Source organism: Pelophylax lessonae (genome assembly GCF_965119305.1).
Source record: "Pelophylax lessonae genome assembly, chromosome: 12".
Lineage (NCBI taxonomy): Eukaryota > Metazoa > Chordata > Amphibia > Anura > Ranidae > Pelophylax > Pelophylax lessonae.
The window spans coordinates 120,377,906-120,397,215 of NC_138779.1; the positions used below are offsets into that span (position 1 = coordinate 120,377,906).

Consider the following 19,310-nt stretch of genomic DNA (forward strand, 5'->3'; position numbering starts at 1 on the left):
TAGCATGTATGATATAAACTGTACACTAAATTATAATTTTCAAATGTGATTGGTGAACTGAAACCTAGTATAACATTACCCAGAAGTAGGAGGAGCAATCAATACAAATCAGAAAGGGATTCCTGTCAATCCATGATAGCGGTCAAGACTTAATAAAGGAGATGGGGAAAGGATGTGGGGGGAGAATAAAGAGAGAAAAAGAAGAGGGGGGATGAGGTGGATTGGGAGATTAAGGAGGCATAAGGGAAAATAGGAAACTAAGGGGGGGGGGGGAGAGTATAAAAAGGCAATGGGTAAGAGGGTAAGGGATATCCTACCCTTTTCCTCCGGCTGATCTGGGTTTCAAGGTTAATAGTATGATTGCCCATGATTTGGGAGAATTCCATCGAATTAACAAATTCCAGCCAACAGACCCAGGTTTTCCAGAACTTAGATGGGGTTTCTCTAGCTTGGTGTATAAGGTCCTCTATTTCTGCGACAATCCTAATGCGATTAAACCAGTGGACTACAGTCCGAGGTGAGTGCTTATGCCACAGTGCTAATGCATATTTTAAGAAAAAAAATGTTTGCCTGAAGAAGTTCTACTTTTAGGCTCCTACCTCCCTTAAAGAATGATACTGGTTACCAAGTGTTCCCCAATGGGTGTAACAACGTTCTCCTATATGATATCTAGCTTCCTGCTTGAATGATGGGATAATTTTCTCTACACTGAGCTACAAGTCATTTAGGAGCCTCATTTATGTTGAGACACTCCCTAAAGCCAGTCCGCTTCTAACACTGAAGCTTGTCTCATTGCAACATTGGATTGACTGAGTTGGTTATAATGAAGCATGACTCTCCCTTCAAGAAATCAGTCTGGGAAAAGACATGGCAAACAAACAGCAGTTTCATTATAATGGAGAAAGATTACTCTCATACATGAGCATGAGGTATCTTGCATAGATTGACCCAGGAAAAATTGCCTCACACACAGCGGGGGTGTGATCCATAACTTTTTGACCTACCTCAGTGTAAACTTGAGTGATCAATACCATCTGGTGAGTTCAGTCCCAGAAGGGCACGGGGCACCAATCACAGAGCGAAACGAGATTTGTGTTGGAGTGGCATGGACAATTGCACTTTATTTATTTAAGAAGATTTACAGCACTTTTATGAAATTATGTAGCACTTGTATGAATTCACGATGTATAGATTATATGTTATAAGAGGTAAAGATTGAGGAGGCACAGCTCATATTTATTAACATTTTTTTTAAAACATTGTTTCTTATTTTATAAATAACTGTTTACAAGCACAATTAAAGAGGTCACATGGATTGAAGCATTATCATCTGTATCCTCCAATGCACCTAAGATAAGCAAAACAATAGCATGATGTCACAAGATCAATCTATTGCTGGTCAACTTACTTGATATGGAGGACCTCAAAGTGGCCCCTGACATTGCCAAAGGGCCACACATAGTAATGTAGAGCTACAGAAGGCTGTCAGAGACCTTAGGAGAAAAGGAGAGAGCACACTTTCCCAAGTGTAATTAGTCTCTAATATAGAAAGGTTACAAATATATGCACTCACAATTAAAAATCTTGAACCATGCATATCAAGCAGTAACAAGTCCGCGAAGAGTCCTTCAGTTCTGTTAGCGGTGCGCCATACTCGCCTGCCATCAACTCTGCTGTCTGTCCATAACCCAGGTAGATGGTACACAGGGGAAGCCTGCTACAGCTTGGGGCAACCACTCTCCAGCTGTCAAGCCGCGGCAAGGGCAGAGAGCTCAAACTAATTACACGCCACCTTCCAGAAACAAAAAGGGATCAAATAGGACAGTGGTGGTCTAAGACCTTAGACATGAGATGATCACAGATTTTAGAAATGCTACAGAAGATGGTCTTATATGACCAAACTTGCTAAAGGAGTTTTTTTTAAACTGAAGATATCCTACAGGAGGCCTTCATAGACTAAAGAAATGTTACATGAGATTGCTAAAGACTACAGCCCCTTAAATAAGCAGTGCTTTAACATTTGATTCTCCCACACACCCCTTTTGGAAATTACAAGTGGTGCAGTTGATATTTTTCTCAACAAGACCCATTAAAAAACATAAGGACAGCAGAAAAAAGAGAAAAAGAGAAAAAGTATGATACAGTAGTATAATCAACATAAACCAAACCATTTAAATACTGAAAGCCCGTCTAAATAATATTTTCCTCTACTGATTTGAGTAAGCACCTAAGTAAGGAAAATGCAGACTACTGTCTATAAAGACTCTGAGGGCCGCACAATAAGTGCCAAAGGCATGCAGGTTGGGCACCAATGTATTATACTGTACCCCTTCATGAGACCTAGTCTCAGCTATTTTGTATCCCTACATGTATTTCTGTCAACAGAAAATATATAGGGACTATACAGGGTCCCCATCTTCCCCCTGTAAGTGCACAAACTTCAGCAGCCTAATTTCCATGTAACATTGTGGGCCTAGAAGTCATTACAGCCCCTACGTCTGCCATAAGTACCCTAAACGTAACCAGTAAGCTGCTTTGAAATCAAATGTTTTTTAGTCTTAGTTAGAATATAAATAGTTCAGAATTTTCATTTCTGTTTGTATCATCATTTTGGAAATTTCCCCTCAATTACTCAAAGGAAACAAAAAGATCCTCACCAACAAATCAAACCAGATAAAAGCCTTAACAGGTTCAAATCCTCCTCATCTCTATCCAAAATTAAAAAAACTGATTTGGGATAAAGGTAACTTGTAATCTATTTTTCAACGATGCATGAGCAGTGGGTAGAATGGGGAAACCGAATATGTAAATCATTGCAGTTGTAAATCAATATTTTATTGTCAGCAATAAAGAGAAATGATACAGTTGACACAGGAAAGAAGTTATTAACTTATAATGTTTCATGCGGAGAAATTAAGTAAGCTAATACTACATCTTATAAAACAAAAGCTCTCGGTATAGTAATTGTCCCACGATGCATTATGGAAGATAAGTATTGTTGATAAACATGATATCACAAACTCTTTTTGCGGAAATACTGTGCTATTGTTGGGAATGTTGCCAGCTGGAGTATTCTTTGTGTAGCTGCAGCTGCTACTGCCAAACAGGCATCAGCAGTGAGATTGTGAGGGATTGTCTCATCCCCAAGCCCATCAACTTAGTAAGGACCTATGATTAAGTCAGAGGTGAGAAGGTAAGTATGAGCAACTGTTTATAGAGCGCTGTAGTCATAGCAAATTACTGTCACCATTTTCTGTGCAGAGCGATAATAACGTCCTTTTTATTTAGCACTACTTTTAAGACTACTTTTTACATTTGCAAATGTTTCAAAACACTGAACTTTGCATATTATTGTATGTTTAAAGACTTTATACTCACAAAAATATGGTAGATGCAGCAAGCATAGGTACGTTCAACCTAATTGTTAGAATAGATTGAGATGCTTCTGAGAGCTTTCTGAGTTTTATAACAGATGTTTCTGACTGTCATTTGATCTGTGTCTGAACTTAATTTACCTCCTTCTAGGCTGGGTCAAGCTGATACTAACAGATGCCCCATGTACCCAAGCCCTTAAATATGAAGCTAATTGTTCTTGGTAAATCATTTTCTTTCTTGCTCATTAAGGAACGCAGCATTTAGAGGCAATTGGTTTATACTGCCGCCTACAGGAGGATTTTGGCACTAGCAATAAAAAAACAGTGACTGGTCTGATATAAATCCTTCTACTCCCAGCATGCCTCAGTTTTTGTTAGTGTTCTGGAAGGATGGACATCTTTTCTCAGTGGTGAAAAGCTTGAATGTTAGTTGGCCACAGAGCACTTTCCAGGCCCAGAGTTATGGCCCAGCCTCCAGTGTGACCAAGTTTCTGCAGACTCATTTATGTGTACGCCATGTGGGCTGAGCATCGGGAGGTAATATATTTATATATACAGTAGCTCCCAATACAACCTACATCCTACTCTAAGGCGTTCTATACATCTAAAAAAGAAAGCGTAGGAGCACCACCTAAGCACAGTAGCACTCAAAGTCAGCTTTTTCGCAACAGATATAACACTCACAGGATACAGGCTTTAAAATTCGCTTATCATAGAAGTAGTAGTCACCGCTCATCACCGTCCTGCAGGCACTGCAAGTGATCTGGACCAGTGGAGGTGGTGAAGGAGGATGGAACATCCTGTGTAAACCAGGAAGTCCACGAACCAGCGTGGAATGCACTGACAGCTGTGACTGGAAGAAGAGAGAGGGCCAGGGTGTCATGCTACACATTTGGAGCAACCAGTTCCTTTTACAGGACTGGGCCTGCATTACTGTATGCAGCTATTAATGCAGGGACCCGAGCCGTGGCCGTGGGACTACAAAGGTCAGGGGCTCTAAGGATGTATTAATAAAAAGACAGTAAAATGAGAAACATAATATAGGACACATTCCTCACTATTGGCATTATAAATAAAATAATTTATAATCTTTAGAAAACACAATAACAGAGGTAAGCTTGTTATTAAAATTAATAAAATGGAGATAATGTGATGCATATAGCAATAACAAGAAAGGAAAAAACAACATAAAAATGGCATTGACAGAAAAATAGCCTAGGCTATATACAGCGCTTGCCGCAAAAGAAAACAATTAACTTAATGTATTTGAACAATATTGAAAACGTATCTTTACAGTATAAGTGAAAATACAAATCAATTAAGCATATGAAGATTAATGAAAAGTTCCAAGAAATTGATAAATAGATAAATAAGTCTTTTCCGGTGGTGATCAATATATGTGAATAAAATAAATGTAAAATTCAATAAATAAAGTCTTTTCAGGTGGTGATCAGGTGCAAAGTGCTTCGTGCTCAATAAATAAAAGTTTGTGACTTTCGTGACTTGGATTCCTCTTTTCCTGTGGCTTGTGGTAGAAATAAATGACTTACAAGAATTATTGGGTGCTATGTGCTGTATAGCACTAGGACCTACAGTGCTTGGAGGCCGTTCAGGCCGGATTAGGGATCCCCTTTTTGGATGGTCCTGGTGGGATACAGGTTAGGTTCCTCCTTGCCCGATCTCGATCCTCAGGATATGGGGTTAAAAGAAAGGCTCCAGATAGTGCATTATCGTTTTAAAAGTTTATTCATCAAATATTCATAAAAATCGGAGCGAAAAAAGACTCAAACTCCAAGTTTGCAGGCAAAGAAACCGCTTACAAACACCTCCTAGCAGAGTGGCGAGCGGAGTGTTCTGGCTTGCGTTCCACGTGGTGCGTAGCGTGCTGACGTGCGTTCCACAACCTTGAGACGTTTCATCACTTCCTGAAAGTGACTTTTTGAAAACGTCACAGGAAGTGTGAGAGGTGATCAAATACCACCAAAAGAAAGCTCTATTTGTGGGGAAAAAAGGACATCAATTTTATTTGGGTACAGCGTTGCACGACCGCACAATTGTCAGTTAAAGTACTGCAGTGCTGTATTGCAAAAAATGGCCTAGTCATTAGGGGGTAAAACCTTCCGGTCCAGAAGTGGTTAAGAATTCCATTGACAAAAGTTTCAAAAACGCTTTCCAAATCCTAGTTTTATTTAACAGGCCCTGCATTGCAACCTGTCATGGGTGTAATGTTAGCTTGTCAAAAAACTAGGGAAATAGACTAAATTTATGTTTAAGTATTCAGCTTCTATTCATAGTAAGCCTTTTTTTGTAGAGCGCTTAGAGCTCATGCTCTAGGGGGAAGAGTTTTCAGGATTTCTACTCCATCTTTTCACCATTCCCAAATCAAAAGGGGGGTTCTGCCCCATTTTTGATTTGAAGGCCTTAAATGTTTACATTCAGATTCAACACTTTTTAATGGAATCCCCCAGGTATTTCATTGCCTCCCTTCATCAAGAAGACTTTTCACCCTCAGTAAACATCAAGCAATACTAGGAAGTCTACACTTTGCTTGGTGTGAGGTAAAATGTTATTACCCCAGTATATAGGAAGAATGTTGACCTTTTTTGCAGTCAGGCCTGGATCAATATTTGGCTCTGACATCAAGGAGCAAATCTGGGCTTGTGATCTTATTCAAAAGTCCATTGCTAGCCTCCCATTCTTTGATTAAGACTTTTATGTACAATGTGTCTCTCATGTAGCTCCTCCTGTGCAACCACCTACAACTCTGGAGGATTTGAATTTGATTATGTGGACACTTCAAAGACCACCTTTTGAATCTAGCAGGGACATTCCCCTTTCCACCCTTTCTTTCAAGGTGTCTGGTCTTATACAAAAACAATTTCTGGTCTTATACAAAAATAGGGTGGTGTTGAGGCCCAGAGCCTCCTTCCTTCCCGAGGTAGTTTTGGCTTTTCACCTCAATGAGTACATTGCTCTTCCATGTCTTTGTGTAGCTCCAGTACATCCAGTACATCAGAAAGCTATCTCTCTTCACTGTCTGGATGTAGCTTGTGCTGTGCAGGATTTCTTTACAGCTACTGTTTCCATTAGAAAAACTGTCTCTCTTGTTGTCATCTCTAATTGTCCCTGTAAAGGGGAATCGGCTTCTTGTTCCACTTTTTCTTGGTGCCTCAGACAGATTCAAGCCTATTGTAATAAGGACCAGATTTCTCCCTTTGCCGTTAAAGTTCACTCTACTAGATCTGTGAGTGCCTCTTTTCTGTTCATTTGTTTTATAGTTTTATCAGGGGCTTGTTCAGGCATCATCGGATGACAGCTAAGGGTGTAAGGTCCCTCAGGCAGCTTTTTGAGTTGCAGACAGACCCCAGTTTCGTTGTTATGTTAGCTTATTAGTGTTTATTTACTGTTGCCCACCCCTTTAGAATACCAACAATTCATTTTACTGAGAGCTTTGAGATAGCAGGTATGTATCTGCTTGCTCATTTAAACATGAGCTAATTTCTCAATTAATCTGAAAACAGCTGGAATAAGTAACTGGTATCTCATGTCTAGATACTGCTTATAGTATAATTTCAACCAATTTTCTCTTTTTGTAAAAAAGCAATATACACAGCGCTAGCATGAATAGATAAATTATACACTAGTGTGGCACAAATGAATAATGATGTGACTCAGATATATTATGTGCAAAAATACCAATAAAAAAGTTCAATATTAATGATATTAAAATATAAAAAATAAAAATAAAGAAAAAAGTGTCCAAAAAATAAACGGTGATAAAGTGCTCCAGTGTAGACCAAACACTCGTGCTCCAAGTGGTGGTGACCCCTCCAGGACCCCTGCTCACCAGAAACTGTGGACCCTGCAAAGGGTCTAATGAGCTTATGGACACTTAAAGTGTTTGATCTACACTGGAGCACTTTATCACCGTTTATTTTTTGGACACTTTTTTCTTTATTTTTATTTTTTATATTTTTATATCATTAATATTGGACTTTTTTATTGGTATTTTTGCACATAATATATCTGAGTCACATCATTATTCATTTGTGCCACACTAGTGTATAATTTGTCTATTCATGCTAGCGCTGTGTATATTGCTTTTTTACATCTTATCTGAGTTTTGTACTTGGTGAACAGCAGCTGCAATAATTTTTAATATACCGTTATTGTTATTTATTTACTATTTTAGTTGGAGGGTTTGCGCGGGTCTAGTTTTGTTTTTTCACTCAATTTTCTCTTTTTACCTTTCGATTGCATAAGATAGAATCTCGGTAAGATTTTTTACTGCGTATCCTAAACAAATTTCCATGCACTAGCTGTCCCTGTGCCTCTAACTCTGGGAAAGCAAGTGGGGGGGGGGGGGACTGTTCCTAAAGGGATGTTAACAGTAAACACACGATACAGGTTCTAGCCCTTACTCCACCTTACACAAATATATTTTTATTGTTGTTTCTATACTTGTTGAAGAGATTAGTCCTCGCTATTTCTGTTAGAGAGATTATCCCTCACTTCCTTTTGATGAGAAACCAGAGAGAAGTTTATCTTCCTCATGGTATAAAACATCCAAGGGTACTAATTCCAGGTATGTAACCTTTAAAGACTAGCAAATATGTGTCCCAATTATTGAAGCAGAATGATTTTCGGCCCCAAGAATGTATTTTTTGAAGACAAATTATTTTATCAGCTTGGTCATCTCATTTGAACTAATAATGAAGGGGAGGCAGAATGGAAGATAATCATGGCATGGGGGTAAGGTGGTAAAGCAGGTGGTGACTATAGAAATAGCAGACAGAAACACGGCTTATTGACTGAAGAGGTCATGGAAAAATGGGGCACAGAGGAAGATGATAATGGTAGGAGGTAGAGTGGAGTGGTAGCTGATTATAGAAAATCAGGAGGAAGAGCAGAGCAGGAGCTGATCATGATCCCAGGGAGAAAAACGAGGAGGCAGAGCATGAGCTGATCAATGATCAGGTGAAAAGAAAAGGGGATTTAGTGACAAATAATTGTGGGCAGGGCATAGAGTTTGCTAAGCATGAGATAATTAACTCCCATCAAGAGAATAGCTTTATGGGAAGCTCTATGTTCTGACTCCCCAGTCTAAACATTGAAAGTGTGATCCCTATCTTGACATCATAGAGAAACGACATGGGGAAGTTGAAACCAAACTTGTGCAGATCTTAACAAAATGAGCATCCATATAGGTCTAAAAATCATAATTTGACCAGCTCCCGCAGTATACATGTGATCACATCAGAGGCTAAAGCGTACAGAAGAAGGGTGACGCTAACTATACAAAAGTACTCCCCTAGCTAAGGAGTGAGATAGGAAAAGATTATTAAAAGGCAAAGAAATAGACAATGCAGTTTTACCATAAAACTTAGCATGGTTGGAATGGCAGAAGGAAATCTAATTGTGAATGCAGAAATTAAGAGAACTGCAGCAAATTATAGCGACTTAGGGCCTAGAGGAAGGAACCATAGCATATGGTAGGGACTAGGAACCTAATATTCCTAAAATTGTGGTAAAAGAAGAGTATTTCTTGAGCGTAGGCAGTGGGACAAGTAAGTATAATATTCCTTCTTTACAAGGGAATCTTTTTTCTAGTGTTTAATTTTGTGATAGCATCGCTTTGAGGCTCCAATCAAGTTCTTTGCTGCAGATATTCTGGAAATTGTTTTTTGCAGTTTAACACGTTGGATTGTTTACAATGTTGATACTTTCTGTTCTGCTTACTGTACAGAAAATCCTCTTCATTGAGTCACTACCACCGTCACAAAGCCAAGCCTTGAGATCTGTGCTCTATTTTTATCCATCTTAACCTTTCTGCTGCTTTTGACAGAGCAGACCTGTCTTTTCTGCTTTGTTTCTTACATCAGTTTGAGGATCAAAATTATTGAGTATGTTTGGCTTCCTAAAATGGAAATTAGACATGGTGTGTCCTAGAAACACAATTTCCAGCTATTCCAGTGCTGCTTATGTTGCTTGGAACTTGAGAGATTTTAGGTATCGTTGTAAGTGCTGAAAAGGCTGAAGATGGTAAGTAGTTTTAGGTCACACTATTAATGTGTACTTATTCTGGAGCCCAAAGGGCAATGAACATCTTTAGTTTTTAGTAAACATTTACTGCTTCTGCTTTGATGATGACTTTGTTATATTAAACTAGTATTTTGCTGGATCCAGAATTCTGTTTTGATCTTGATCTTTCTAACTAGCTTTTTTTCCAGCAAAATAATTCATTTTGTCTGTACAATATGTGAAAACACTTCCAAGAGAATTGGATATTACTCATTGCTATATAAATTAATCTAAGATTAGAATCCCCCTCAATGTTGTTATATTATCAGTAATTTCCTGGGCAGTGTGTACTGAAATTATAGCAAAACAATTGCCATAGAAATGTATTTGTCTTTTGTAATTTTTGTTGTATGTGAGGTTGTTATATCTGGCATTTCCCTAGTTTATTTGTATAGCATGTATCTTTAAATTGCACCTGCCACTGAAAGATGCTTATGAAAGCTCTTGATTTCCATCTTCCATCATCCCACTGTGTATATATATATATATATATATATATATATATATATATATATATATATATATATATATATATATATATATATATATATATATTTATATATATATAATATATGTATACATTTATATATATATTATATATGTATATATATATATATATATATATATATGTATATATATGTGTATATATATATATGTGTGTGTGTATATATATATATATATATATATACTGTATATATATATATATATACATAAAAAGTACAGTAAAACTGCAGGAAAGGGCACTGGGGGGCAAGGTAATGTGATTTTATTTTATTTTGAATGGTATCAGTGTGTTTGGTGTGTTTTACATTTGAATTTGCCGCCGGTTCCACCCCCCTGCGAACGTCACGTCGCCGGAGACGGAACCCGGGGCTCGCAGACGATCGGGGAGGAAGCTCCGCCGCCGCATACCGCCCGCATTCTTCGCTGGATCCCGGAGAAAAGGTAAGTAAAACCTCTACCAGGATCCAGCGATCTTCCTAGTGGTACCCCGAGTGTGGCTCGGGGGTTACCGCTTTTGGCTCTAAAATCTAACCCCGAGTCACGCTCGGGAATACCGCTAGGAAGGTTAAAGTCCAATTTCATTGGGTAGGAGATTGTATTCTCCTATTTATAGTCTTTCTCTTCTTTAATATTCAAATTAGGATGTGGATATAGTTGTTGTTCCTAGAACTGATACAACCTTCTTCTATCTCTATAATTGGGCTTTCTTTTGGTGGTAAATGGTAATAGATATCTCTTGATTTTCTTTTTATTATCAAAGGAAAACTGGCCCAAAATAGTAAAATATATATATATATTTTTTAAAGTTTAGCTGTATATTTCTTGCTACTACCATAACCTACCACCAAAGAACAACCCAAATTAAATTCTCCTGCTCCTGACGATCGCAGCTATACCACATATGTGTATGTTAGTTGTTCTATGTACCCGTAGTACAGCCCAAAATCAACAGTGCCCAGTTTGCTTTTTTAACCTACCTAAAAATACACTGACACTATCTGACACTGATGCTAAAAAAAAAACATGACCCTGACCTTTTCCCCTGACCTTACCCCTGGGCTGTTCTTTGACACTGACCTTGACCCAAACACTAACCCTGGCACTGACCTAGATCAAACCTTGGTCTAGGTATTTTTTTTGTGTTTTTTTTATGTTATTATTATTTATTAATTTTTTTTACACACACTTTTTTTTTCTAGAGATGTGATGCATCTCTCTCCTCCATTCACAAAGAAAAAAATAAACGGGTGGGCTTTACAGTGACTGATCACTGTGATAGCCAATCAGAAGCTATCACAGTGATCAGGTCACTTGGATTCTCGAGTTTTGGGTCCCATTCATTAGTACGGGGCCTGGGGCTCTCCATGAGACCCCGGGCTCTGTACAGCGAGCGGCGCGCTCCCAGCACAAAAGGAGGAAACGCAAATATGTGGCCCCAAAGAAAAAAGCCCAGTGCAGTGTGGCCGCATATTTGCATATGGTCAGCATGAAGGGGTTAATAAGTACAAACAAATACCAGTAAGGTTGTACGTTCATGTAGTAAACTGACTATAAAATGCCTCTACTGCATTGAAATCCCAAAGGATCTTATCAGCCCTACCCAGGTTACCTCTGTGAACTACAGAATACCTCCCCACTATATTATGAAGATAAGGAGAGAGTGAGGTGCTCTGTGGTTCCAACAAACTTCCTATCCTACATAAAAAGAAAAGAAAAGCGCCCATGGGACTTTAAATATGGTGGGTACCGTAGGCCATAAATACTGCATTTTATTTTGTCATACAATACATAGTAGACAGGATCGAACAGCAAAAATATAACAAAGTATACATATAGGTCCATAACAGTATAAATTGCATATTGTTACATAAACATCTTGAGGCTCAATGCATTTCCTGAGGTTTGACTCACTTCTTCAAGAGCAGATGCGTATTTAGTCTATAAATATAATACAACATAGTATCAAAATACAATGCAGTAATCACAAAATGTTATTTTAAATGGACCTAAAGGCAGATAAGTACTCAAATCGGCTGAGCTGGGATGAGAGACCCGTGCAACCCCCAGGTAGCGGCTGCAAACACCTGATCCGGGAGTTGAAGGAGTGGAACAAACAGACAGCCTCCAAGGGGGGACATGTGGGAGATAAGTGTGGTATATGGAATGTGGGAAGATATCCCTTGTGCTCCATAGCGGCTTGCTGTAACAAATATATGTGTATATGCGTATATAACAATATGTAAAAATAATGAAATAAGGTCATCAACTATATATCATGTAATGGAGTAAAGGAGGTATCTGTGTAATATACATATAGTAGAACACAAGCAGGAGTATGGAGCAAGAGATAAAAAGATCAAAGATGTATAGTGAAACAGATGGAGACCAGGGAGGTGGAGGAAAAAGGAACAATAAAACCAACAAAGAGTGTGGCAAAAAAGAGTCAAGAAAGTGAGAGATATATAGGGGTAGCAAAGTGTGAAATCCATAGGGAATAAACGAATATACCAGAGTGAGTGGAAGTCTGTCAAGGCATACAAATGTGAAGCCAGTGGTGTGGGATGATTCCCCTAGGTGACTGAGTGAGTCTGCAATTCCTGGTGCAAAAACCTCCCCCATGTACCCCCAAGGAGGTGTGGTGAGCGCTATGCTTAACGCCATGTGGGGCATGAAGGGGTTAATAAGTACAAACAAATACCTGTTGGTACTGCCAGAAATCCAGTAAGGTTGTACGTTGATGTAGTAAACTGACTATAAAATGCCTCTACTGCACTGAAATCCCAAAGGATCTTATCAGCCCTACCCAGGTTACCTCTGTGAACTACTCTATATTATGGAGATAAGGAGAGAGTGAGGTGCTCTGTGGTTCTAACAAACTTCCTATCCTAGGGTGACAACACTTCATTGATTAGGTATGGTAAGTGAGCATAGTCACTCTAGGATGGGAAGTGTGTTGCTGGCAGTCGGACCACCAGGTTAAAATTAAAGGAAAAATCCCCCAAAAAGAGAATTAATGGAAAGCTCCAATATATAACATTTGTTCTTGGGTTTAGGTAAACTTTAATTTAGAATATCTTTTGAATTGTTCTAATTTGCTACCTAATGTATATATACATTTTAGCTTTTAAATAGTATATGTGAAATAACTATAACTATATTAGCTAAAGACTTATTGTCTGATTTACTAAAGGTATATGTGAAATGTTTATTTATTGTTTATATGACATGTATATATATATATATATATATATATATATATATATATATATATATATATTCTTTTTTTTTTTTTTTAAATAGACAAATCATGTAGGGGTGCAACAAAATAGTAGTTATGACCTATACATATAATTTATTGTTCAGAATGCTTTATGGTGATAACATTGATTTAGTTACCATGAGCTTTACTTTTTTTACTTTTTTTGCTGCCTTATTGAAAAAGCCAAAAAGGAAAAGTAAATTCACTAAATGACTTCTTTAAACAATTAATAACTAGATCCTACCAACAAGTTTATTTATTGCATGGTCAAAATACCAAACAGTGTGCAGTAATAAAGGCTTGGCGTAACATATAAACTTATGTCACTAAGCATTAAGAAGATGCCCAAATGCTTGCTCACATGAAATAAAGGACGTGTGACTCACAAACTCTAGTGGAACAGTGCCCCTGGAGAACAAATTGTCACTGTAACAGCTGGACTCAAAAAGAAAATGATCTACCAAATCATCACTGCGTACCAGTGTATTTGACCGCATTTACTATTCATCAGTTCTGTGACACTTTTTTGTCTCTACAATTACAATATTTTTTCATTAAACAGGACTTCTTATCTCTGTATATCATTTAAAATATATGTGATGGATGAAAATGAGCAGATCCTACAGCAAATGATGAATATTACATCAAGGAGACTGCAACATATACAGCTGAAAGAGCGATACCGAATCACAAAAGAGTTGGGCAGTGGCTCTTATGGGCATGTGATACAAGCTGAACATAAACTACAAGGTAAGTCTTGAGAAAGACTGTCATATTGTCATTTTATGCATTTAAAGCAAATTTTGTAAATGTATGTTTTCTTTTTTCTTTAGCAGTAAGCATTTTACAACTGATGTTTTCCTAGATTGAGTGTTTGTGTTAAGGGCTAAACTACATGGGGCAAATAATATCAAAAAATAAGATGTTGGTTACAATTTCTTATATTCAACTTCAGAAAAGTATGAATCTACTAATTATCATAATGCAAGAGGTACATCACTAATTTACATCAAGATACAACTGTAACTTAATACCCCTAAAGTTGGTTAAACTGCATGAAAACCTAATGATGTATGTAATACTTATGTGCAAGAAAAAGGTCAGTGACCCTCCAGTAGGATTTTCCCCCTTAATGACTAGGCCCTATTTTGCGGTTTGGCACTGCGTTATTTTAACTGGCAATTGCGCAGACGTGCAAAGCTGTATCCAAATAAAATTAGTTTTTGTTGTCCTTTTTTCCCCACAAATAGAGCTTTCTTTTGCTGGTATTTGATCACCTGTGCGATTTTTATTTTTTGCGCTATAAACAAAAAAAGAGCAACAATTTTGAAAAAATATATATATATTTTTCACATTCTGCTATATAACATTCTCAAAAAAAAAAAGTAAAAATACAATTTTTTCAACATTTTATGCCAATTTCTTTTCTGCTACATATTTTTGGTAAAAAAAATTGCAATAAGGGTATTTTGATTGGTTTGCACAAAAGTTATCCCGTCTACTAACTACGGGAAAGTCTTATGTCATTTTTATTGTTTTTTTTTTTTTTTTTACTAGTAATGGCGGTGATCTGCGATTTTTTGCTGTACTTCGACATTGCGGCGGACAGATCGGACCCCTAACTGAGACACTTTTGGGGGTACCAGTGACATTACTACAGTAATCAGTGCTAAAAATATGCACTTTTATTCTAATAATGATACTGGCAGGGAAGGGGTTAACCCTATGGGTGATCAATGGGTTAAATGTGAGCCTAGGGGAGTGATTCTAACTGTGGGGGGCGGGGCTTGTGAAATGACCATAGAGACAGGGGATCCTATATAGAAGGATCACATGAGCTCTGTGATCATTTCAGGGAGAAGGACGGTCTTCTGTGTTTACAGCTGACCGTCTTCTCTCAGCGGGGAGCGATCGCGGGTGTCAGGCGGCAAATCAGAGCATCAGCTTCCCCGCTGCCGAGTGGGGGCGGAGTGCACCGCCGGCGGTGCGTGCTTGCCCCCTAGCTTCCCGCGCGTGACCCACGTAGATCTGTTTGAGCAGGAGAGCCACCCTGCCGCAGTAAAAAGGCGGCGGGTGGTCTGGAAGCGGTTAACCACTTCAGCTCCAGAGGTTTACCCCCCCTCCCCTTCCTGACGAGGCCATTTTTTGCGATATGGCACTGCTTTACTATAACTGAAAATTGCATGGTCGAGCAATGCTGTGCCCAAATACCACCTTTTTTTTTGGTGGTATTTGATCACCTCTGCGTTTTTTATTTCTTTGCCCTATAAACAAAAAAAAATGGCAATTAAAAAACAATATATATATATAGATATCTATATCTATATATACATATACTGTATATATATATATATATATATATATATATATATATATATATATATTTACAATTGCTTTTAATATTTTTTACTTTCTGCTATAAAGCATATCCAAAAAAAAAAGTAAAAAATTCAATTTCTGCTACATATTTCTGGTTAAAAATAAATCCCAATAAGCGTACATTGATTGTGACAATGTATCTACCACAATGCAATTTATAAAATATAGTATAAGAAATATAGTAGATAGTGGCGCTATAAATAAGTCACTATGAATGACAAGTGCATAAAGTCCAATAATAAATAAATTAGAAAGTCCTCAAAATAAAAAATAAAAAACGCATATTGATTGGTTGGCGCAAAAGTTATATATTTATGGAATTTTGTTTAATTACTTATTTTTTTTTAGAATTGCTGCGATCAGCGACTTATAGCAGGACTGCGATATTGCAAAAAAAATTGCGACAAATTGGACACTAACTGGCACTTTTGACACTTTTTTGGGGGGACCAGTGACATTTTTACGGTGATCAGTGCTAAAAATATGCTGGGAAGGGTTAACATCAGGGGCAATCAAAGAGTTAACTGTGTGCCTAGCTGGTGTTTTCCTGTAGGGAGGGAGGTGCTTTTCCTAGAGGAAGGCATAGATCTGTGTCCCTGCTTTGCAGTAACACAGGATCCATGCCTTTCTTAGAGGATGGTGATCTGCCTTGTTTACGTAGGCAGACCGCTGTTCTGCCTGTGTAATGAACGATCAGTGAGTGGCGGCGGAACATCGTGTCAGCAGAACCTGCTGATCAGCTCCTGATGTGTAGAATGTTTTTTTCTCAACAAAAGAGTTACACTGTAAGGGACAGTTCACACCACATGCAGTCCAACGCGTTTTTTTTTTCTGCATCAAAAATGCATGGAAAGTAGGTTTTATGGTTTCCAATGGTAAAGTTCACACAAGTGCTTGCTGTTCCAGTGCATTTTAGTTCCAGAAAAAAAAGTAGAACATGCTGCATTTTTCCTGCAATGGACTGTACTGGAACGCTGTAAAATGCACTGAAACACACCTAAACGCAACATAAATGCCCCAAAAATGAACTGGAACACGTGTGCTTATTTAAGGTTGAGAAAAAAGAGGGAGAAAAAATGCACTGGACTGCATCAATAACGTGTCAAAAATGCTCAACGCATCCAAAAAGAAATCTGCAATGCATCCGGACTGCGTTTCTGTGGTGTGAACTGGTGCAATGTCACAGTTTAACAGGGATTTATTTATATATTTATGTTTAATATATATGCTTTTTTTGTGCATGTACAGTATGTGGTTCTTCAGTGGTGATTTGGAGGTGTTTGTACTCTTCCCTTATGCCAAGCAACTACAGTGACGCCTTTAGTACCAGTATACACAGCCTTATACTGTTTTGAGGGCTATCATCCGCTATGCTTGTTTGTGGCTGCAAGCTAGTTGGTTTATGACCTCTTTAGGTCTCTCCCCTGGTGTGCAAGTATGTATGCTGTACCAGGTGGTGCCTGCCTGTAACTATAATTTATATGTTAGGGAGCTGTATGATGACACGCTGACCCAGATAATTACCTGGGGCCCAGTGAGTGAGAGGCGCCTAGACTCCACTTGGTTTCTATTTTTATCATGGAGCTTACATTGGCACAAATTCATCAGCAGGCTGCGCCACCACTTTTCTTTGCACAGCAGGAACAGAATTCATGTTACTGCTACAAAAACCGCTGCATAGAATTCTGACCAGCAGTCCATCTAAAAACCTTTACGGAAACAGAAGTCAGCTCTGCCTTTTTGTTATGTGCTCTACATTGATGGGAAATCCGTGAAGTTCTGTCTGTTGATGCTTGTGCTCATCCGTCATCTAAAAACTGTCATGTGACAATTTGCAGCTGTTCATGAAAAAAGTACTGGTGGAGAAGAGAGAATAGATAGAGGGTCGTCATGACTAAGGGAGGAACAGGTCAGAGAGGGGTTAAAGAACTCTGTAGTGAGTGCGGTAGGGGCTTACCTGATTGGTGGCTGAGGGTCAGATGGGTAGGGTAGAGCCGCAAGGGTGGTCCAGTGCAGGGGTTGATGGGTAGTCATTCTGGAAAGTTCAGGTGATGAGAAGACTTTGCTGCTGTTCCCCTGTGGAGAAAAAAGGAGAAGATGAGTGACCTGGAGGCCCTATTGAATCAGGTCAGGACCGCAACTGCTATTAGGGATCCGCAGTGGCTCCAGCAGCAGCTAATGGGCATGATAGGGGATCAAGGGTTGATCCGTCTTCCTCTGGGTCTCCCTCAACTTCCAGGCGTGCTAGGAGGATTCATCCTTCTGAGTGCCTGAGCCCTTCTCACACCCCCCCTGAGACCAGCGTCCACATGGGAGCCCTATCAGGGATCCTCCAGTTTCACCTGCTGGGCCGCATGCCTCTGGCACTAGCAAGGGGGCTAGGAGGAATCCCCATCACCAGCCGGACCCACGAGAGGAAGGGAAATCATGCATTCTCCCTCCCTTCTTCATTGATCCAGGAGCTGGCGACTGGCCCTTCTGATAAGTAGAGCGGGGGGCCAGCTCGATGTGGGCAGCGTTCTGCAGCAGTGGCTGGATCCCTTTCCCCTCTGAGGCTAGGAGGCATACCTGGAGGTCCAGAGGTCACCAGGAGCAGATGCCGCATGCTTCCCCTCCACTGCAGCCCTTCAGGGATCTGGAGCGGTTGGCTCTCTCCCCTGTGTCAGGGAGAGAGGCTCGACAGGGAAGAGAACAGCTTTAGGTAGCAGAAGAGGTCTGGCGCCCTCTGCTGCCTCTCCAGCATCACTGCAGCCATCCAGGTCTGCAGGAAAAGTGACGGCTACACAGGGGAGTGGCTCCACCCTCTTAAAGGGCCAGAGGCCCCCTTCTACAGTTGCAGGTGCACATGGATCTCGCAGCTCCCGCCTGCTTTCTGAAGCACCTGAGGTGGAAGAAGATACGTTGGGTGCCCTAGAGCTTAGTCGCCGGTGAGCAAGGTGCCTGCCGCAGCACCGCATCAGGAATGGTCCAGAGAATCCGGCGAGGTCTCCAGTGATGACAGCGATGGGCGCCCTTCTCTCAGGAGCTAGCTGGAAGTGTGTCTGGTCACAGGTTGGCGCAAGGGCAGCCTGGCAATTCTCGCTCTTTACCTATCTCTTTAGGGCAGGGTGTGAGGGATTGTGCAGGGGGACAGGATGGGGCCCCTAATGGGGTTATTGTAGGTCTTCCGGTCGGGTCCCCCGAGGGTGTGTTGGGTTTGGCGGAATTTATTGCGGGTTTTCGGGATTTGTTGGCCTGTTGTGCTCCACCTGGGACTTCTGGGCCCACTACGAGACTGACGGGGATGTGGACTTCTGCTGGGGCAACGTCAAGTGGCTTAGGCTGTGATGTTTCTGCCATACCTCATTCTATGTTTCCGGTGGTGGTGGGCGCCCCGGTATAGAATGGCGAGTAGGGAAGGAAGGACGTAGCTGTGAGTACAGAGTCGGCTTCTTCTTCTGCGACAGTTGTGGAGTCTGCATCCCAGACAGGGAAGGCTAGTGGCTCGGAATCGCGCAGGACCAAGGAATCGGGGGATGATGGGGTTCGACTGGCGGATTCAGCGAAATGCGAGGTCTATGTGAGCTTTGAGGGCCCTTTGGGGGTTCATCTTAAGCCAGAAATCAGGGAAAAGATCTGGCGGGGCGACTATGTGGAGATTTTCTCCCTCTTGCCCCTGGAAAAGTTTAACAAAGAAAAGGGAAAGGGGGACGAGAGCAAGAAGCAGGAGGAGA

The 19,310-nt window shown here is 40.0% G+C and overlaps 1 protein-coding gene across 3 annotated transcripts in view; it reads left to right on the plus strand.

The window, feature by feature from the left end:
- Window positions 1–19,310, plus strand: part of LOC309568222 (serine/threonine-protein kinase SBK1-like) — a 74,943-nt gene that overhangs the window by 24,999 nt on the left and 30,634 nt on the right. Inside the window, exons 1-2 of one of the 3 annotated variants that reach the window (XM_082273883.1) lie at window positions 9,234–9,416; window positions 13,781–13,968. In XM_082273883.1, the coding sequence (XP_082130009.1) occupies window positions 13,818–13,968 (151 nt within the window). In that variant the 5' untranslated portion in view covers window positions 9,234–9,416; window positions 13,781–13,817. Of the gene's footprint in view, window positions 1–9,233; window positions 9,417–13,640; window positions 13,702–13,780; window positions 13,969–19,310 lie in introns of those variants that run through there. The other 2 variants (XM_082273885.1, XM_082273884.1) reach the window with 2 other exon arrangements.